This window comes from Tachypleus tridentatus, chromosome 8, assembly GCF_004210375.1.
Source record: "Tachypleus tridentatus isolate NWPU-2018 chromosome 8, ASM421037v1, whole genome shotgun sequence".
NCBI classification, from domain to species: Eukaryota; Metazoa; Arthropoda; class Merostomata; order Xiphosura; family Limulidae; genus Tachypleus; species Tachypleus tridentatus.
Genome location: NC_134832.1, coordinates 100,039,372 through 100,062,742, shown reverse-complemented (window position 1 = coordinate 100,062,742; position 23,371 = coordinate 100,039,372). Strand labels below are relative to the sequence as shown.

The following is a 23,371-nucleotide window of genomic DNA, read 5'->3' as shown; positions in this document are numbered from 1 at the left end:
TAGAAAGTTCTAGGCCTCAATCAGGAAATATATATATATATAGGAGACCAACTTAAAATATACTAAGTTAGATAAAGTAAAAGTGAAGTTAAATAGTCTGATTCTGAGTTTAGTCATAAAGGACTTATGATAAAAAATTTCTAAAGTGAGATTCACATCTTATATTCTAATAACTGAGTAAGAGGAGACTAATTTCTTCTTTTAAAGGGTGTTCAAAAGTAACTGAGCTCCGTACTTATTGAAAAGGACTATTGTAGGTGTGTGTGAAAAAGAGCGAATTGAAAGATTTAAGTAAAAGGCTGGCACTTAATTCTAACAAAATGTAAAAGCAGAAATAACAAATAAGTGAATATTTGATATAATAAAATAAACATTTAATATTTAGGCGGAAAAAGAAGAATAAGTGTTTGATTTCTATGAAACATCAAGTCCCACACAGCGGTATGTTTGCAGACTTACAACATTAAAAATTGAGTTTTGATACTCGTGATTGGCAGAGCACAGATAGCCTATTGTGTAGCTTTGGGTTTAATTTCAAACAAACAAATAAATAAAAAGTTATTATGGTAGATCTGAACCAAGCAAAGAAGAAAAGTAACGGTATTAATAGTAAGGCTCGGACACCTTCTTCAGATCAAGGGTGGATGAAGCAATGAAACGTAAAATAACAAAATAAGTAAAAGACACAAAATTATATAAGTATATAGATGTGTCGCAAAAGTAGAACGAAATCAATAGATAGCAAATGAGTCAGAGAAGCCTCATATCAAGGCAAAGATAAAAGTAAACTGGTTATAAAATAAATTATTGAAGAGACAGATTGGAAATAAGCTAATAGTAAATGGCATACTTTCAGAAAAAAAAACGGATTTAAAATATTTAAAGGGAAGAATAAATACATAAAATATGATTCAATGCAATATAAAAATGAAATGATTATTGTGAAAGCTTGGGATTGGGAAAAAAGATTAATTAATTGGATTGTTAATACTAATTTTATATTAATGTGTCATTTACACAAGGCGAGAGAGGTCGTTGAAAGCGTTTGAGTGTGTCAGAGTGAGTGAATTTAAAATAATTGAGTAATATCCTAAATTTCAGGACTTATCCACAAATTAGACTTAATTTCTAAAATTTTGATATATGACATATCTCGTGGCTTTTAAAATACAAGTCACTTCGAACTGAACTTCATTTTCAAAGCAGTTTGTAATTGTATTAATATTGTTAACTTCTGTTGGTTTTGGTGTTATTTACGAAAAAGAGCGAATTGAAAGATTTAAGTAAAACTTATTTAAGATAAGTTGGGTTCATTTAATTTTATTAAGTAGGTTATAAGTACTGATAATGATAATGTAATATTTCAGTGTAATCTGATTGTTTCTTGTATTCCCTTGGCAGTGGAGTAATACTAATAGTACTACTGTTTCACTTAGTATTGCTGTAACAGTATTATTAGTATTACTTGTAACTGTATATTTTAATAAATATTCTGTAATATAAAGCCAGTAAAAGTGTTATAAGTATTTGAAGTATTCAAAATGTATAAATGTTTTGTGTATAGTATTTGCTGCTGCCACAAAAAAGAACGTCACGTGACATAGTATATTGTGCAAAACTGTTAAGTTAGACATGTCAGTCAATTCATTGACTGTGGGTAAACCTTTGTAGCATGATGTTGTAAGTATACTGATAATGACATATGTAGGTACGATTTTAATTTGTTATTATTTAACTTATTGTGTGTTTCACAATAAGACTGCTATTAAGAGGGTCTTTGTTAATATTATAAGCTATACTTGACTGATGTTTGTTTCTCTGTCATACTTGCTGTAGTTTCTGCTATTTGTAGAACAGTTTAATTTGTTGTATTGTACATTTGCATAGTATTGTATCTAATTAAATTTCAAGTAAAATAACCATTTACATTTTTTTTTCTGAAAACCCAAAGATAAGGTAATGATCGTTTTAAATTACAGTAGCCTAAAATGAAAAAATACATCGTGCTATAACAATATATGTTTTATAATTTCTGTATTTCAAGAGCTAAACTCATTTCACCTCCCTCTCAATTCTTTTGGAATGTAATGGTGTCAGAAAGTGGATGTTTACTGTATATTGTTCTTGCATGAAAATCATGCTCTTTTGAAGATAATTTGTACATAGAATATTATGTTAAATCTTTTTTACCATCCTGGAAATACAAGAGAACATTTTCCAATATACTGATAATTAGCATTGGAAATATGTTTTCATTTGAAATAGTTTTTTTACAATACAAGCATTAAACCACATTGTTACACTAGTTAGGTTTAAGCCATGCTGGGTTGGTAGGGTGAATTTTAATCTAATTATTTTGACTCCATACCCAGATGCTTGTTCTTTCTAAATCAGCCTATTATTTGGAAATGTACATACTACCAGCATATCAGGTTTCACCCCTATTATACAAATCTCATTATTGTTATCTGACTGTTGTGTTATGGTTTGTGTTTTTACCATTGTTTCACAGTGAGGTTTTTAGATTGTATACCCAATGCACTGTAAAAAATTGAATTTTAAAATTGTTGACATGACATTATTCAGTTAATTAAATATTAACATTAAAGTCTGTTACTATAACATGGCAGTATGCTCTTTAGAAGATGAGTTGCATATCATATAATACCTTAACTGAGTATGCATAGGATAAATCTACTGGACCTTCATGAATTTGGAATGAATTCGTATTACTGTTCCAAGATCAGGTTGGTGCAGTAGATTTATCCTACGCATACTTAGTTAAGGTGTTATATGATATGCCATCTAACCACGATGAGATAAACATTTATTCAATAGTACAAACCTGTTTGTAAACACAAAATCTGATATGTTACTAAAGTTTCATTTTAAAAATGTGGCTGTGAAATGCCAAAGTAAGTCTGACTCTGACAAGTTAGAGTGCGAGGTGAGGTTTCTGTTAAGAATAATAACGCTTTTGTCTGTTGTATATGGTTTGCAGATTGTGTTTCATAACCTTTACAACATTCTAACTGTATATCTATATCTAAAGATTATCTCAGTATCCCTGTATATTGTACCTCATATTTGTTGTACTTTAATGTGAACTATTGAATAATAATCAGTGTTGGTTACTTTGACATCAAATGCAAAATGCTATTTGGGATGACACTGTATGGTGTTACAGTTTAGACATTTTGACCTTACTCATTCCACATAAAGTTAAATCTTCATTGTACAACTCTGGTGTTTTCAGAAAACGTTTCCAATTTTTTGATAATAGTCAGGAAGATAGGTGAAATTTGTTTAGTTCTTGAAATACATGCATTAAAATTTGTTACTAAAGCTTCATTATACACTCATTTAAAGGTAAGCTACATGTTGCATAATTCAAGTCTTATATTTGATTTAAGAAACAATTAAAACTAGAGCACACAAACAAGATAAAATAATTCTTGTAGGATATATAACCTTTAACATCTAGCTTCATTGATAAGTGTTGCAATCTGTATTCTAATGTTTTTGCATATCACTATTTTTGAAACTCTCATCTAATTTCATTTTTTAGATGATATTGCTTCAATATTGTATACAAATGAGCATGTGACACTATCTTCTGGCACAGCTGGCTCTCTCTACATTGTTTGTTCAGCCATCTTTCCTTAACTGAGTTCTCATGTATTCTTTAAATTTCCAAATGATGATAACTTCCACTCTGTCTAGTGTTGAATATCAAGATATGGTTATTCTGTACTTTTTGTCAAGGATATGACAGCTACTCTATGACAATAAATGGAGTCTCATATGTAACTTGGACCTGTTTGGATACCTGATATAGACAGTTCTCTTCCCATGAATTCTTCTTGTGATGATGATAATTTGTACAGCCTTTTCCCACCACCTACCTTTGCCAACACTTTTTTCTAGTACCTTTGTAGATATACTTTGGCCTTCTGCATTTCTCAGTTTCTCATGTATATTACCTTCTCTCTTTTTCTCATGTTTCTTATGATCCACCACTTTCCCTTATTCAGGGTATTTTTCTCATTCCCTTGGTATCAACTTCATTAGTACCAGCATATTTTGTCCTTGTCTAGTAGACTCTTATGCCTTGGCTTATAATCAGGCTGAAGTCCTTTTCTTGGAGTATTTTCTTCAGAGTTGGAATTTGGATCTTTCATCTTCCATACATCCTTTTAGGTCCAGTTTTCATGCCTTCACCTTACTCTCACTACTTATTTACATTATCTTTCCTGTATCCATCTTCTTTAGGAGGCAATCTGCCATTCTCCTGAGGGGATTTCAGCAAACACTTATTCTCTTTCATTTTTCTACAATAAGACGTATTTCTTTACCTTGGCCCTTCTCACTTAATTACTCTGTTGATGGGAATTGTTAGGAAGAGATGCCTTTCTTACCCAGGTATTTTTACCTCCCTCTTATATCAAAGACTTTTATCTGGCTCCTTTTCTCCACCAAGGAGACTTTTGGTGAGGTTCCTGATTCTTTGTAATCTCATACTGAAGCTACATACCAACATTTTTCCTTGTCTTTTTGTGTCCAACCTTTCTTATACTCCTTCTCTTTTCATTACTTTCTCCTTTTCTCCCATTGTTTGTTTGCTCCCATCCATTTTTCTTCTGTATTCAGCCTTTGGTACCAGTAATTCTATCAGTGACTTCTCTTTGTTCATGGACAGTTGGGACATATTTGTCTCAGCATGTGGATCTGTGGATTCTTTTTGCAGTCAACCATTTGGTGCTACAAGATATATCAGAAGGCCTTACCCTTTGTTTTTGCAATCCTCTTTCATTGTCTCCTGTTTTCATTTTTTTCCTTCTACAAAGGATCCTGTATCTTGTCAGAATCTCTCCAAGATTGTGTCAGACATTTTGGACAAGAATGCTATTGAAAGGGTTTCTCACCCTTCTCAGGAATTTTATTTTCTTGTCTGTTTGTTGTTTCCAAGAAAACCAAGGATTGGCATTTAGTTATAGATCTTTCACATTTCAACCAGTTTCTTGATCTTCCTTAGTTTACCAGAGAGAGTTTTCTCACCCTCATATGGTTTTAAGTGGATGACTGGCTTATTTTAATCGTATTCCAACAGTAATTTTTTTCACCATACTCTTTCTCTCTCTTTGTTGGGAGGCATTTTGTATAAGTTGGCTGGTTAAGCTAAAACCTAATGTCACACCTACCTAGTACCTGGTTTATTTGGGTCTTGTCTTCTTTAATTTTTCTTTACAGCATGTCACAACCTTTTCTGCTTCTTTTCCTGCATGAGAGGTTCTCCTTCTTTTGGGGACTTTGGCTTCCATGGAACCCTTTGTCCCTTTCAGTTGTACTTACATCTATATATATATCCTTTACAGTGGACTTTACACAATCAATGGATCCTCTTTCAGGAATCCTTGTCTATCATCCCCTTTGCTTGTTCAACAATCTTGCCTGTTGGCTCAATAAAACCTATATACATAGGATGTTCATCTTTCTCTCTTGTATCCAGATCTTCATCTTTTTATGGGTACTTCCACGGTAGGTTGGAGTGCTGTCTCAACTTCAAGATTTTTGGTTAATAGGAAGATTCAACTTTTTGCAACTGTTATAGGCTTGTTGGGCATTTTCTTCCAGTTCTACATGGTTATTTGTACAAATTAACTGTGGTATCATACATCAGTTACCTTGGGACACTCAGACTCTCTCTCTGCATTTCCAAACCCTCAATCACTTTTTTAGGCTCATTCTGTATAAATGCTTTTTGTGTACTGTCATATTCCAGATCCTGTATCTTGTTGCAAATCTCCTTTTGAGGCTTAAACATTAGTTCTGTGCTATTTATGTTTTTTTTTTTAAACTTTGTTTTGTTTTACTCAAATTTCTTTTTTTGAATTTTACTAAATTTAATTTTATCTTTTACCAGATGTTTGGTGCAGATATCCTTGATGATTTGTACCATAAAACACTAAATCAACCAACCAACCAACCTTTTGAGCCTTGATCTCTAAATCATTAGGTTTTTATGGCTTTACTTTTGCCTGGGCAATCCTGAAATTAATGCCTCTGCAACTTATGACAGTGCCAAGCTTCACCTGTTGTGGTTTCCTGTTTTGCATCTATTGGCACTGGTGATGGATGTGTTCAATCAGGACTGGCTCAGTATTTTTCTTTATGCTCAGTTCCCTCCTCTTGTGTTCTTACTCTTACCCTCATTCAGGATACGTCTTTCTGGGTTCTTCTGATAGTGCTCTTTTGGCTGATTCAGTTTTGGTTTCATCTGCTGAGCCTTATAACATTCTTTTTCCCCTTCATTTTCTATTCTGTTGCTCCCTTCTTTTTCATTTCCATACTTCTTCCATCGACCCATGTCATCAATTGAGCTTCATACATAAGATTTGTCTGGCTCTTATTTTTACAACAGTTGAGACTTTTATCATGTGTAGACTTCTTCCTGTTTCATTCTGTTCACCCCTTCTCCTTTATCACCAGAAGTGGTTTATTTATCACTGTTGACCTCTGCATAAATCCTTATCACCTTTTGATCCTTCTATTTCTCATCTGCCTGTGTTATTCACATGGCTTTTATCTAACCAGAGCATATTTACCTCAAATGTTGCTGGTTATCAGGTGCCTCTCCAGTTTGTATTGTGGTTTCACCATAACTGTAGAATTTTTCCTCTCCAGTCCTTACAATGCTGTTTTATCCCTTTCACCTCCATCACACTTTTTGTTCTTATAGCCTAAGTGATGGGACTTTTAACATTGTTCTCTTGCCCTTACCCTACTTGTCTTTGAACCCTTAACTTCCTGTTTCTTGTATCATATTTCCATTAAAACTTTCCTTAATGTGGATTCCTGTATGTGGTGAGGGGACCCCCCAGGAAAGATTTTATATTTTCAGTTTACCTCCTCTGGGATCTGAACATCCACCCATGTATTTGCCATGCATGGTAACCCATGAAGGGGAGGAAAGAATCCTGGTGGTTGAGTGATGTGTGAGGCACAACAAACCACTTTGGCCTTAACATTCTGTAGATGGGTAGTCGTGGATTGGTCCTGTTGGATTAGAGTCAAATGAGTACCATTATTAGACATTCTCAACAGTTGTAGACATTGTCTGAGGCTGGTGTTTGAGTATAGTACTCATGAAGCTCTGGTAAAGTTAGTTTCCTCTTTTTAGCATTGTAGTGCATCCCCTTATAGGACTCTGTTGTCGGTAGGGACAGTGAACAATGAATCATTTTCTTACAGATTCCCCACCACCAAATAAAAATCATAAAAAAAAACATTTAAATGGTAAGTGACCATATATAGAGGTCTCTGTTCCACAGTCATCACACAAATTGATTCCTATACCTCATTTCCAATTTTACATTCCTTGATTGAAAAATCTGTAGGGCAAATGCTTCCCTTTTTTACATTCTGGATTTTTTTCTACATTTGTATATACCCATAAGTAGCACAAGTTGCATTCTGGAGACATCTTGGTTGAAAAATGTATACCATACTGTAGAAAATTATTCTTGAAGTCAAAAGTTCATGAGGATATACTTATTGCTACTTTGAATTCCTCATAAGGTGTAATCATAGAGAGAGATTTAAAGGAGTTTCTGTTGTGTAGTACATTTCTACTTGCAAGGACAGAAATATGCTGCCAATCAATGTTGTAATTTGGATGTTCACATTGTCATGTCTATCTGTCTCTGTTATAGCAAGTTACCTTAACTGTAAGGTACAGCCATACATTCCTGACTTTCTCAGATGTTTCCTGTATCAAGGGTTTGGACATTTTAAGGCATACTGTCTTGGTTCTTCAACATATTTGTTGTGGTGGCAAAAACCATGACATTTACAAGTGTAAACTGGATCCTCACTATACCAATTATGCTGGTTCCCATCCTTCTTATTTTTGATATTGCACTAAGCAAATGGAGGAGAACATTTCTTATCCAGAGGCTTGGAAGTTGTCCTAGAATGTATGTTTCACTGCTACAGTAGGAATGCAAACTGATCTTTCTATTTGAATGACATTAAGGCTTTAATTCATTTACACTTGCATGTGTGTCTCTTTAAAAGAAACATTGCTAAAATGTGCTGATACTATCACCTTTCAACAGTTTTAATTATGACACAATGATAGGTATTTGATGGATTAATTCATGGAAGGGTGGCTTTACTTGTCTGCTAGCATGGACTCGCCTTGTCTGTATCTCTTAATACTCTTTTGGAGGATGTAGCCATCCATATATCCTTGATTTGTACCATAATTATTTGTTCTCTTCACCTGTCTCCTAGAGAGATTTATGATTGGTCAAACATTAGTGCTTTTATTGAACAGTTACTGTATTACTTTTTAATTTTGGCTGACTTTAATAGACATAATTCCCTTCAAAGTAGTGCTGATATTGATGGGAAGGATTGCTTCATGGAGCACATGCCCTTGAATACAATCTTTGTCTTTACAGTAATGCTTCCTTTCCCTATTTTCATCTACTTAGCCAGTCTTTTACTGCTATTGATCTACCCATCTGTTCCCCTTTGCTTTTCTATCTTCTTTTTGGAGGGTTAATAGTAACCCACAGGGTAGTGATCGAAGATTAGTTGTGATCAATACCATTCAATCCAAGTGCCACTGAAGAAGTTGGATCAGACTGTTTCTTTTGTAACTCTCTCTTGGAACTTGATCCTACTGTTCTTACTCTCCTATCTATTATTAGCTACATGGAGGCAGTAACAAATTATATCCTTCATGCAGCTGTTCATTATATATGCAAAATCTTGATATGTTTCCCATGGTGGTCTCCCATCTGCCAGTAGGCAACAAAGGCTCATAAACTAGCCTGGAATGCCTTTTGTATGTATCTTGCTCTTTTAAACTGCATTGCTTTCCAGTGAGTCTGTATCTGTGCTTGGCAGGTGTGATGTCAAAGCCAAAAGAAATCTTGTATTAAGTTCATGACCAGATTCTCTTCCACCACTAATTCCAAGGTCATATGGGACAAGGTTTGGAAGATCAATGGTAGGTAAACTATCCATCTTGCTCTATGATACCAAAAAAGTTGCTGTTATACATAGCATCACCACCACTCTTGGGGAGCACTTTGCTGATCTTTCTAATACTTCTATTTCTTCTCCAATCTTCTTGCTAGGTCATCAAGCTTTGGGCAGAGTGATTGTCTTTTTTTCCTTTCAGGCTGTTTGGCGATATTGTTATAATTTCCATTTTACCTTGGTGGAACTTAAGCTCTTCATCAGTCTGGAAGTAAATCAGTCAGACCCTTTAGCATTGACTAGGACATGCTGTGCCATTTCTCTCCTGCCTGTCTTGCTCTTCTGGTTATTTTTAACTGAACATTGCAGGATAACATTTTTCCTGATGCTTGGTACAAGGCTATTGTAATTTTTTTAAGGCTTGGGAATGATCTCAAGATTCTTACTGTCCAATTGTTTTGGTAGCCACCTTTAAATTAAACAACCTCCTTTCACCCACACAGTACAGATTTTGTCAACAACACTCTACCATGGACCACCAGATTTAAATTCAAACCTTAACCTGAGAAGCCTTCTTGAGAGAGAAAATCTTGTTTCTGTCCTTGATTTTTAGAGGGCTTATGACATGACTTGGAGGTACAAAATTTTGCAGGACTGTCATTTGCCCATTTTTAAATCATGTTTTCTTACATGATGGGTATTTTCAAGTCCATGTGGGTTGCACCCTTTCTCATTCTTTTTATACAGAAACTTGATGTCAATTACAGCTGTGTCTTAAGTGTCACATTTTTCAATGTGAAAATTAAGGCTGTTACTCAAAAACTTCCTCCTACAATTGCAGATTGTCTGTCTTTTGTCAGTCACTGAACATGCTGTTTATTGAGCAGCAGCTTCAAACTGCTCTCAGTTACTTGTTGAAGTTAATCACAGCAAACTGTTTTATCATTTCTTTCTCCTTGACTGTTTGCGTGCACTTTTGTCACCATTGAGGTTTACACCCTGATTCGAAGCTTCATCTCTGTGGTGTTGTTCTTTCTGTGGAGATTGAAGCAGACTTCTTGGGGTTTAGCTTTGACCATAAGCTTATTTTCCTTTTTCAAATCGAGCAACTACATGTCAAGTGTACAAGGTCACTGAATATCATTCATGTCCTCCCTTCCACTACTTGGGGAGCAGATGGATGTTCTATGCTCAAGATTTATTGTACCATCATTTGATCCCAACTGGACTATTGGTCTCTGGTTTACAGTTTTAGTAGGGCCTCTGCATTATTGTACTCTTGTTTGTACACTAAGTTCCTTGAATCTTCATCTCTACCATTTGCAACTTTATCTTTAGTATGCTACCAAGTTTCAGTCCTTACCAAAGCATCCCATGTGGACTAGTCTCCCTTCCTCAATGGGTTATAGTCTTTTATAATAAACAGTCTGCAATTCCTTCTTTTGGCCTTCTTTTCCTGTCTTATTTGACTGAATTGGGTCTGTCATTGGACAATGTTGCTGTCTCCAGTAATCGGGCCATCCCAACATGATTAATTTAACACCTCAACTTGTGACCTTTCTTTGAGTTATTTGAGGAAGGTGGATACTCTCAATTGGAAGTATTATCTTCTCTTTGCCAAATATCCTTTGAACCATTCTTCTATTTCCATTTATACAGATGGTTTGAAATCAAGTGACTCTGTAGGTAACTATGTTTTCTTGTGGATCAGTGGTTGCTCACAGGATCCTGTGTACAGTTTGTGTTAATTGAGTTGTATGCCATTTCTCTTGCACTGGATCATGTAGAAACTATGCAGTACACCAATTGTACTATTTACACCGACTCTTTTACTTAAATTGGAGATCCATGCAGGTCTTACCTGCTAAGGTATCACAGCAGTACACTGAATCATCACTCAAAAAGATGGAATTCTGGAACCAACAAATGTTCTAATACTAACATTTACTGTACCACGTCCTCCCATTACAATAAAAGCAGAATATCTGAATTTTAAGGTGCAACCTTATATTCCAAATCCTGTACAATGTTTTCATTGTCAACGATTTGGTCATCCAAAACAATCTTGCCATGGTTCCTTGACCTGTGTGATGGTATTAAAGACCATCATGCCACCAAATGCCAACTCGAACCACATAGTGTAAGCTGTAATGGTACGCATCCTCTTTATTTTACCTCTTGCCCTAAATGGGAAGAAAAAAAAAGAAGTGCAATGTCTCAAGACAGTTAACAATCTCACTTGCACAGAGGCTCGAAAATTATTATTACCTATTTTGTCCAGAACTTATGCTGCTGTAACCCATTCTACTACTACAGTAGGAGTCCAAACAGACCTTACCCTATCCCTACACAATTTTCACCAGCAAATCTTAATGAAACACTTTCTATAATCAACACAGTTGACAAATTAGTGTCTACTTCCATCTCTGTCCTGACCACACCTTCCATTCATTGCCGAACTTCACCTTCTTCAAATCAAGATGTTTCCATGGGGTCTCCCTCTCTTAATACCCCAAAAATTAAACAAACCATTCATCCGCACCCTTAATCATTAGTATGTGTACCAATAAATTCAGACCTTGACCAATCAAGCTAGAGCAGGATCCATAGAGGGAGATAGACCCACATCCAGTAAAAAAAAAAAAAAAAACGTGGTCGTAAGCAGAAGGATTCTCTACCATCTTCTCCTCTGAAATAATTACACATGGCCACACTAATCCAATGGAACTGTCGAGGTTTCCAATCAAATGTGACTGACATCAAAGATTTGATTGACTTTTATCATCCCATATGTCTTTCTTTGCAGGAAACATTTCTACAGCCTACAAATACAGTTACTATCCAACACTATTCATTATACCAGAACAACAAGCTATGTGTAGGATGGGGACATGGGGGAGTTGCATTGCTGGTTGATCAGCATGTGCCCACCTTGTCCCTGTCATTGACCACACCCTTGGAGGCTGTAGCCATTCGTGTCTCCTTGGGTTGTACCATCACTATTAGCTCTCTATGCCTTACACCTGAAGCACATTATAATCAGTCAGACCTCGATACTTTCATTGAGCAACTGCCAACCCCTTTTTAATCTTGGGAGATTTCAATTGGCATAATCCTCTCTGGGGTGGCTCCCATATTGATATGAGAGGGTGCACCATAAAGCATATGCTCCTGAACCACAACCTGGCTCTTACACATATTTTCGTGCATCTAGTCAGTCATTTACAGCTATAGATCTTTCTGTCTGTTCCCCTTTGCTACTCACTCATTTTTCCTGGGAGATTGACATCAATCCACGAGGTAGTGATCATTTTCCCATCATCTTACAAGAGATTGGCCATGATCAGTACCACCCGACCTATGAACATCAGTGGAAGTTGGCCCAGGCCAACTGGCCTTCTTTCACTACTCTCTTGGAACTTGATCCTGCCATCTTATGTAAATCATCCATAGGTGATTGTATAGCAGCAGTAACCAACAGTACTATACAAGCTGCTACTTGACAGGTTCCCCACGGCATCCCTGCCCTTGGTGGAATTCTGCCTGTTCTATAACTCGAAAAACTCATGAACGTGCTTGGGATAAATTTCGAAGATACCCCATGCTCTCAAACCACGTTGCATTTCAGCAAGCCCGTGCACGCGCTTGGCAAGTTAGACGTCAAAGCCAGAAGGAATCTTTGATTAAATACACCTCTAGCATTTCTTCAACCACCAGCACAAAAGATATATAGGATAAGATCTGAAGGGTGAGTGGAAGATATACTTCTGCCCCTTCTCTATCTTAATAGCTGATGGCTATAAAGTTGCAGATTCACAGAGCATTGCCAATACTCTTGGGGACTTCTTCTCTTGTGCATCTAGTTCGAACTTATCCTCTTTCCTTTTCAACTGACCACTCCTATGACTACAATCACCCTCTTACACTGATGGAACTTGGACTTGCAATTCATCGGTCTGGCAATACGTCAGTCGGACCTGATAATAAACATTATGAGATGTTACGCCACCTTTCCCAGAACTCTCTTACTATTCTCCTAGCTGTCTTTAATTGTATATGGCAGGAAAATGTCTATCCAGATGTTTGGCAACAAGCTATCATACTCCCTATTCTGAAACCTGGGAAGGATTCAATGATTCCTTTGAATTACCATCCCATTGCTTTGACAAGTTGTCTCAGTAAGATGTTAGAGAGGATAATCAATGCCTACCTCATTTGGTTTCTTGAATCAAACAACTTCTCACCTACTCAGTATGGGTTCCGAAGACAATGCTCTATGATAGGCCACTTAATTTGCCTTGAAATATCAATCAGAGAAGCCTTTTTAAGGCAACAACATCTTGTTACTGTTTTTTTATTTATAAAAAGCTTACAATACAACATGGAGATATGGCATCTTAGGAGACCTTCACTCGTATGGATTATGTGGAAACTTACCCCTTTTCATCCAGCAACTCTTAATGAAGTGCTGATTCCAAGTCTGTGTGGGCCCTACACTTTCTCCTTTTTTTCCCACAGGAACTTGGAGTCCCTCAGGGCTATATTTTGAGTGTCATACTTTTCATTATAAAGATTAATGCCATCAATAAACAGCTACCCCCAAGAGTTGCAAACACTCTTTTTGTTGATGACTTTCACATCTCATGTCAGTCATCAAACATGAGGTTTATTGAATGGCAGCTACAAACTGCAATCAATCAGATACTGAAATGGACCATGGCAAATGGTTTTGAACTTTTACTCTCTAAAACCATTTGTATACATTTCTGCCACAAACAGGGAATCCACCCAGATCCAGAACTCTGTCTTGATGTTGTTGTACTTCCTGTCATCCCTGACGCAAAGTTCTTAGGTCTTATATTTGATTGTAAGTTAAATTTTATATTGCACATCAAGCAACTTTGTATCAAATGTCTAAAAGCATTGAACATTCTCCGTGTTCTCTCTTCTTCTTGGGGAGCACATCCATACTCCATGCTCAACATTTATCATGCCCTCATCCAATCAAAACTTGGCTATGGGTCTATGATTTATGATTCTCCCAGAACCTCAGCACTGAAGATGTTGGATCCTGTCCATCACCAGGGGCTTTGGCTTTGCATTGGAGCTTTTCGTACTTCTCCCATGCAAAGTCTTGTATGTGGAATCTCATAAACTCCATCTTTATATTAGTTCCTTGCAACTGTCTCTAATGTATGCTTCCAAACTTCGATCGTTACCACAGCATCCTGCCTGCAATTGTGTTTTCCAACCACAAAGGACCACACTTTTTAATAATAGAAATCTGCCATTGTTATTTTAGTCTCTGTATCCAGGCACAATTAGAATAATTGGATTTATCCTTAAATAACATTGCAGTTTCTTCAAATCAGCCAATTCCACCATGGCAAATTACTGTCCCCAGTTGTAACCTATCTTTGAGTTATCTGAGGAAAGCAGATACATCCAATTGGAAATATCACTCTTTCTTTGCTGAACATCTTTCATATGATCCATCCATTCCTATCTATACAGATGGTTTTAAATTGGGTGACTCAGTGGGCTCTGCCATGGTTTGTAACAGTCTGATTGTGGCACACAGACTCCCCACTACAGTTTCTGTTTACACTGCCGATTTGTATGCCATCTCTCTTGCCCTAAATCATATTGAAATAATGCAATATACAAATTGTACAATATATATGGACTCACTCAGCTATCTATTGGCCCTGAAATCATTCCATGATAGTCACCACCCTCTTCTTATCAATATCAAAAACAAACTGGCCCATCTTTCTCTCTCATCTGTCTCTGTCCAATTCTTTTGGATACCAGGTCATGTTCGTATTTGTGGGAATGAGCTGGCTGATAGAGCAGCAAAGTCTGTCTGTTCTGGATCTATCATACCAGTACCCATTCCATAAGTGGACTATGGTCCAGTTATCAAATCCAGACTGTACACCAGATGGCAGGCAACCTGGATTGAGCAACACAATAACAAGCTTTTTCAAATCAAACCATGTCTAGGTCTTTGGCCCTCTTGCTTCTGAAAGGATTGAAGAGAGGAGGTTGTTTTAGCAAGGCCAAGCATTGGTCACAGTTTTTTAACCTACCACTTTCTTTTATCTGGTACTGCTTCACCAATGTGTGGTCTATGTGGCATTCAGATCACAATCATTCACATTTTATTATCAGTCGTCATTAAAACCTAGAACGACGACACCATTTTAAATATGTTTGTAAGGCAGGTTTGCCCTTGACTTTGGCCCATGTTATTGGTGATGCTGCCAATCTCACTCATGTTTTTACATTTTTAAGAGCCATTGGTCTTTTACACTTAATGTAAGGTTTTTTATCAGACTATGCAGTGTCTTAGCATGATTTTTTTACACATTTTAATGTTTTAACACTATTTATTTTACACATTTCAATTTTTATTTTGACTTGAACTCAGGACTGGAAAGACCAGCTTCAAGTGACTGAGTGCAAATTCGAGCTTGATGCTTCAGTCTTCCTGACAAGTCTTAATTTTACACATTTTAGTTTTTATTGTTATTTTGAACTGAACTGAGAACTGGAAAGGCAAACTTCAGGTGACTGACAGCAAGGGTGTACTTCTTGCTTCAGTCTTCCTGGCAGTTACTAATTTTACATATTTTACTTTTTACCTTAATTGCCCTACACCTATACTGTACCACATCATGTCTGGCACAGATAGCCTTGTAGCTTTGTGCTAATAAACATTGAATACCTACCTACCTACTAACTCTTTTAACTGTCTTCTGGCTTTTTGTTTCAGTCCAATTTTTTTTAATTCCTTACCATGTCAGTACTTGCAGAAACATGCTTGTTGATACTGCATACAAGTCTGTTTGCAATGGTACTGTTGGCTGTGCCTGTGCAATTTAGAGACTGCTGGCCTCTATTTGAAGCTTGGCTGCATGCCAGTTGGCAGTCGGTTTGGGATAAACAACATAACAAGCTTTTCCAGGTTAAACCTACTGTTTCTCTCTATTCACATTGTTTCCATTAGGATTGGAATGAGGATGTTGTTTTAGCTAAGTTACACATTTGTAAAAGCTTTTTAACTTGTTTTTTTTTATTTGGTACTGTATCACCAATATGTAGTTTTTGTGACATTCAAGTAACAAGTTCTCACATCTAAGTGTTACATTATGACAGTGAGGGGCTGCATCATTATAAACACTTTCTAAGAGTTTCTCTGTGAGGTTGGATGATGTCAGACTATGGTGACACTGTCCACTTGATCATGTGTTTAAATATTTATGAGCCATATGTTTTTTCAATTGTTTTTTTTACTTGATTTTTGGTGTTTTCTCTAGGCATCTTCTCTATTTAATTCATCACCCCTTCAAAATATATTAACTATAAATTGCTCCCAATAATGTCATCATTGCTCAATCAAAGCACAATTTTTATAGCCTTGTTTGGTTAGAGCTTTAAGTAGAAAATCACATCCCTCCTACCACATCTGTCACATCTCTCTTTCATACTTTGTAATAGTTCTCTTTTATGTTTAATTATGTATTCCCTATAACCAATAGAAAGTCAAGGTTTTCATGATTACATGGTCAGTCAAATTGACCAATCCTGTTTTGAGTTAGGGTAGAGAAAATAACAGGTGAAGTATAAAGTTTTAGTGGAAACAATGTTTGAAATATGTTTTCAACGTTGGAAGACATTAACTTTCAGCTTTGTAGACAATGTGAAAGGTGTGATCAGTTGATTAGATTTTGTATAAGTGGTAACATTTCTTTGCATGTGTGGGCCAAGCCTATGCATGATTTTCTGAACATGCAAACCTAATAATTAAATAGTTTTAGTACCTATTATTAATGTGTTTATAATATTTATTTTCTTCTTGCCATGTTAATACTACATTCTATCAACTACTTTGAAAGTACAGGTTATAGTTTTAAATAAAATGATAGTTTGTTGAAGTACAGCGTGAGTGTGTTAGATTCTAACTTTCTTTTGGGCATCCTGCTCCCAGTTTTAAATTTTGGAGTCAAAAAAGAGAGGAAATGAAGAAACATAATGCATGTATGTTTAAAATATTAGATGTTATGGTTTAATTGTTAGACTAAAACTTTTTAAAACATACATACATGTATCTGATACTCAATAGTTCTTATTTTGTAACCATTCTTAATTCTTTAGATGAGTACCAGTAAAAAGACAGAGAAATCAAAGTCTATGGATGAAACAGAATACTTAACAGCAAAAGAAGAGGTGAATGCACTAAAAACCATTCCTTATCAGAACGATGTCACTGGGAGAGATTTGGTCATTTCCTACAGAGATGTTACTTGATGCAGTATACTGTTCTAGTGTCAGAATGGGTATATTATTAACAGTTGCTATAGGAGCATCCTTTAGTGCCACTTTTAGAAAACAATTTAATAAGTAAATTGTTTATTCTTTAGACTACTAGAACTACCCATACTAGTTTTATAACCATCCTGTATATAGTCACGATGCTGAATATCTGCTTAGTTGTTTTTAGTTAATTTATGCATGTTTTTATGCTAAAAATTTTATGAGTGATATAATATTTGTAATAGATCATTCATGTTTTTAGGATTACAAGGAGAAATTTGAAGAGGAACTGTGTTGGTGCATAAATCAACTGCAACTTTCCCTTGAATCCAAGAAATTGTCACAAAAACAAAGTAACTATTTGTCAGGTTTTTAGTACATGAATCAAAAAAATAATTATATAGGACCAAATCTAGGTTACATTTACAATAAACATTTAAGAATCATCTTTTCAAAAAAAATGAAATATTAAAAAAATATAAATATTTCTTTATAATGTGTTACATGTTGAAATTGAATTGGAAAGTCAATATTAAAAATATCTCAAAAAGGAGGATTTTTTTGTTTTTTGACAAATTACATATAATAATGCTATGGTGAGATTCATCCATAATACTAATAAAGCATAATTATGGAGTATTCTCTCAATAATCATCAATAGTTCTAAAAGAAATTTCAAACTTTTCTGGGCCAATCTTTTACATAAAACTGAATTTGGGCATGCTACAATATGATTTAAGTATTAGATGTTGTTGCAAAAGGCCTGAATTTCAAAAGTAATAAGTTGTGATAATTATTTTACATATAATTGAATCAGTAATTATGAGATTGTAAATCTGCAACATTAACTCACAAATATGGTTTTTCATCATCTTTCTGATGTATTTAGTATTTTATTGCTAAAACTTTTAAGTATAGAGTGGTTTCTCTCTTTAAGCAAAGAGAAAATTGAGTTTCAGGTGTTAATTTAGTGACATTCTTGGGCCAGAAAGCTTTTTACTAAGTGTTATATATTTAATATGAAATGAAATAGAATCATTAGTGTTAACTGAAACTTCTAATACCAATGTGAAATGGATGTACCCTAAAATACAATAAATGGAGGCAAGAGTGAAAATTGTGTTAATTCTTTATAAATGAAGTTTAAACTAAATTTTTCATTTTATTTAAAACAGAACATACAGAATTCATTGAAAAAATGTCGAGTATTTTACTGGACACAAAAATACTAAATGTGATTTCATATATTTCTTTTTTTGATATCTCAATAAAAAACTATACCAAGATGTTATTTATCAATATAGTGTACTAATTTAATAAAGTAATGAAAAAGTGACACAAAATGTCACATACATTATTGTGTATAATCTTAAGTTGATATCTTCTTTTACTTTGATTTTTCAAACTACTTTTATTGTAAATAGGTGTGGCTGTACACATCTATTTATATATCTATTTTACTTGTGTTTCAATATTTATTTCTTTTCATAATCCTTTACTTATTCTGGTGTCAGCTAAATTAAATTAGGAGTTTCCAAACAATTTTGGACAAGGGCCAAGAGGTAGATCTTTTTAGGCTTCACTGATGGGTAATATTAAGTGAGGATGCATAGGTAATCAGAATACAACATTACTTATTTCCCATAAGAGCACATATTGAAAATATTTAAGATGCTCAATCGTCTTTTTTTTAGCATTATTGAGAAGCATGAAACTGGTGTTTTTCTGACAAAATTATACTCAATTGTAGTTCTAAGTTAGTTCTCCCTATCATCAAAGGTGAAAGTGATTGTAAATAGTCTTCAGATTAGGATGATCTGTAACTAGATTTCATGTACTTCATCTTTGAAAATGTCTTTTCACAAAAATAGGTAGTGCTTAAAACTGAAATGAATCCACAAGCAAAGTTTTTGAAATTAACATACTGATCACTTGAAAGGAATTTATAAAACTATTAGGTTCCCTTCTTTGTATTTGTCCTTCAACATGTCATTGAATTGCAGATCAGTCACTTCCATTTGAACTTCAGGTAGCATATCATCAATAACACAATCAAATGGGTTTTGGAAGATCCTTATTTCTGTTGTGTTTGCATCAAGATCAGAAAAACACTCCTGAACTGTAGTTTTAGGTCAGAAAGGATATCTTGTGAAAATCTGCATGGGAATGTGGATCCCACTTCTTGCTTGAACTTTTCACAATGTGGAATGTGTATGAAGCAACTCCTCATCAATTGGGACTCAAAAAGAATTAATTTTTTCCAAAATTCTTTCACCTTAGCGTGAATATTGCAGATAATACAGTTTTGCCTTGTAATCTAAGATGAATTCATTTGGGTACATGGTCAATTCTACAGAAAAACTAATTTTCAAAGCCATTTGATGTTTGAGTAATGGATGATGGTGGTTCTTTTCATTCAAGAAATTTTCAATCTTATTTCTAAGCTCACAAAAAATTGTGATATAATCTTCCCATAGCTAAGCCATCATACTGAAGTGTAGTAGGGTAAGCTTCTATTTTTGCTAAAAATTCACAGAATTGATGATGGTTGAGACTATGAGAGTAAATGAAGTTCAGTGTTGAAACTACAGATTCCATAAAACATGACAGGTCCAGATATTTTCCACACAGTGCCAGCTGATGAACATTGCAGTGAAGAACCATAGGCTTGGAACAACCCACACTTTCAGCAGCTTTGTAAGTTTGCCCAACTAAAATTTTTCCTGCACCACACATTTTTACCACCATCTGTTGTAACACACTTCAGCCATTTCCATTCCAAATTGTACTGACTTAGTAATTTTTCACCCTCTTTAAAAATATCTCAACCTGTGGTTCTTCCTTGAATATTGGGCACAGAAGCTAATTCTTCAGTCACTTCAAAATTAATATTGACTTCATGAATAAACATCAACTGTGAAGTGTCACACATCTGTTGACTCACCAAGCATGACAAAAAATAACTTTTACTCATTGGCCTTTACTTTAATAAATTGTCAGCATTCAGATAAACCGAAGTACCAAGGGCTGTAGTTTGGAGACCCCTGAACTAAATAAGCATGTATTCATGCATATTATACAAGTATACAGAATGTGTCAGAGAGAGCTTCAGACCACTACCACTCTTCCAAGTCTCTCATTGGCTAAAGTTTTGGCATAATTTTTCTTGTTCTTTTATAGTTTATTTTCTCAATCCAATCTTAATGTTTTTACCTATGACCTTTTTCTCACCCCACACTCACCAATATTATCACCACCATCATCACTGATCTCATTTACCATCATTTTTACCCTTGCTCACCTTTCTCTATTTTTCTTTTCTCTTTTCCTTTGACAGATTCTTTTTGTGTATGTGTGTGTCATTGTTTATATACATTTTGAAGATTTTTATCTCTACCTTTCATTTTATTATTTCTACAATTTTTCTTTTCCATCATGTTTTAAACTTGTGTTTTCTTTGTCACAGCCTTAATCTCTCAGTTCTGTCATTGTATATGTGTGGTATGTGTTTTATCTCTGTGATGTTTCTCTTCCTCTATCCTTCCTGCATCTGAAAAAAAGATATTTAGCTTCTAGTTCACTTTTAATGTTTCTACATAAGAAACATTATTTTTAAGAAAATGTTTGGCTATTATAGCTTTACCAGGACCAATACATTAATATTAGTGCATAGACTATTATTTGAATTTTTTGGTTATATCTTGAGTAATACTTCATTGGCAAGAGCTCATCAGTGTGTATGTGATATTCAAGTATTAAAAATGTATGTTTTTTTTTGTAAGATAATGATTAAGCTAGCATATTTTATTACTGTACTGAGTTTATGTTTTTGTAGAAAATGAACTTATTGTAGGAGTTTGTTTTTATTTTTCCAAGTAGTCTGATACTACATTCTTTGTTTTGTAGATGCAGACTCCATCAAGATGCTAAAGACACTTCAGAATCCCAAAGCTTCATTAATTAAAAAACGACAAGTAATGAGGGGAGCTTTTGGAGATTACAGACTGAAAATGAAAGAAGATGAAAAGAAGTTTGGATTTGGTATGAATTTTACTCAGTAAAAAATTATATACATTTAGGCTAACTGATCAGTGAACTTTTCCATAAAGTGACAAAATAAGGTTGATAAAATTACCAGTTGCTTAAAAAATGTAAACAGAAATATAGGAAAAATGTACTGAAGTTCTTATCCTTAACTGTTGTTCTATTGTTCTCTAGTGATGCCACTGGAAATAATTAGTATGTGGCAGTAAATGGGTATTAATGATGTAGATATTGTTTTCTTAGTTTATTTACTTAGAGATGAGAACTGAAAATTGACACAATAATTAATAATTTTATACACTTATCTAACTAGTAATGTGCAGTGTCATAAAACTAAAACTTGTGATTAGAATGCATTGACTCATCAGTTGGGTATTCTCACTGTTCTAAGTATTTTTGGCTCCAATACAAATAAATTTCACAAGTTTCAGGCAGATAAAGAAATTTAATTAGGTAAGTCTTAAATCATATACTAAGCTAAAAATAAAATAATCATAATAATAATAATATAATGCAGAAGATGAAAGTTAGTAGCAATGTAGATGTGTGTGTGTGTGTGTGTGTGTGTATATATGTTAATACTTTCAGTCACACATCACTTTCATATGAGTGACTCACGGTATGTTGTTAAATCTACGTCATTCAAACATAATTCACATTACTTTTAGTTCATAAAGGGCTGTATAAGTATGGTTCATAAGGACTATTCTTAAACATTTGTTATGGCTTCAAAGTAATGTTTAGGCAGAAAAACACTTACTTGTATAAACATTTAAATTCAGTACAAAAAGTGATTATCTCTGTGTGTATTAGGAAACCAACATTTGAATTGTAAATCCTTGTTGAAAAGTTTATTTCTCAACTGAGTTATTTATCACAAAAATAAACCTTTTGTTAGAATAAAAAATTATGTAAATGACATGATCCTAGAAGTAAATGGACTTTCATAGATCCCATATCATTCATTTTTTGAAATTAACAAAATTCATGTTTATACCTACTTAATCTAAATGTGACAAAAATTACAATTTAGTATGAAAAATGAAGTTAGGCCAAAGTAAAATTCCACAAATGATCTTGAGAAAAAATGTGTTAAACCAATTCTGTTAATGAAACTAACATTTTAAAAAGGATTTCTAAATGGCTTACAGTACATATGAAAAGTAGTTGTTTGTTTTGTGTACTGTTACAAGTTCTTTCTATTTTACAACTGTAATATTCATTTTGTATCTACAGATAAACTTTCAGGTTTGAGAAACTTTTTTTCACTGAATGTTGAAGATACTTTTGATCTATAATGTTTTTACATCTTTCTACAGATAAAAGAAAGCTAAAGATAGGAACCCCAAAAAAAGAACAACTGAAAGGAAACTTTTTGAAAATTTGTGCATCTCGAAAAAACCATAAAGAAAACCCTGATAATAAAACAAATCAGTTTCATTTCATCCAATCAGATAACAGCTTTAGGTTTCAGTTCTCTCTACCAGAGAATGAAATTGAAAATACAGTTTTTATAGATGATAAAAATGATGATGCTTCATGATTATGTACAAACTGTCAATAAATATTGTATTTATATATGTGCAGTATTTTATAATTATTTTAAAAATGTGTGATGTATTTCTTTTTGTTTATACTGTTATAGAATGGTGGTATAGTTGAAACACTAAATTCCATGTTTATACTGTTATAGAATGGTGGTATAGTTGAAACACTAAATTTCATGTTTATACTGTTATAGAATGGTGGTATAGTTGAAACACTAAATTTCATGTTTATACTGTTATAGAATGGTGGTATAGTTGAAACACTAAATTTCATGTTTATACTGTTATAGAATGGTGGTATAGTTGAAACACTAAATTTCATGTTTATACTGTTATAGAATGGTGGTATAGTTGAAACACTAAATTTCATGTTTATACTGTTATAGAATGGTGGTATAGTTGAAACACTAAATTTCATGTTTATACTGTTATAGAATGGTGGTATAGTTGAAACACTAAATTTCATGTTT

At 34.2% G+C, this 23,371-nt stretch overlaps 1 protein-coding gene across 8 annotated transcripts; it reads left to right on the top strand.

The window, feature by feature from the left end:
* Nucleotides 1-985: 985 nt before the first annotated feature.
* Nucleotides 986-22,932, top strand: LOC143223052 (UPF0488 protein CG14286). Of its 8 annotated transcripts, none has more exons than XM_076450445.1 (5): nt 986-1,059; nt 17,152-17,223; nt 17,573-17,663; nt 21,217-21,351; nt 22,674-22,932. In XM_076450445.1, the coding sequence occupies exons 2-5, from the start codon at nt 17,152-17,154 to the stop codon at nt 22,895-22,897; spliced, it is 522 nt and encodes a 173-aa protein (XP_076306560.1). In that variant the 5' UTR covers nt 986-1,059; the 3' UTR covers nt 22,898-22,932. The 8 variants fall into 8 exon arrangements, with proteins under 8 accessions (XP_076306560.1, XP_076306565.1, XP_076306566.1 ...); XM_076450450.1 differs by having other exon boundaries at nt 1,015-1,059; nt 17,152-17,333; XM_076450451.1 differs by lacking the exon at nt 986-1,059 and adding an exon at nt 1,085-1,209 and having other exon boundaries at nt 17,152-17,333.
* Nucleotides 22,933-23,371: the final 439 nt, after the last annotated feature.

Excerpts from the sequence above, each read along its gene's own strand:
- LOC143223052 (XM_076450444.1), top strand. Across the intron at positions 17,224-17,572 it reads ACTTAACAGCAAAAGAAGAG|GATTACAAGGAGAAATTTGA; the intron begins GTGAATGCACTA and ends TCATGTTTTTAG. Across the intron at positions 21,352-22,673 it reads TGAAAAGAAGTTTGGATTTG|ATAAAAGAAAGCTAAAGATA; the intron begins GTATGAATTTTA and ends ATCTTTCTACAG.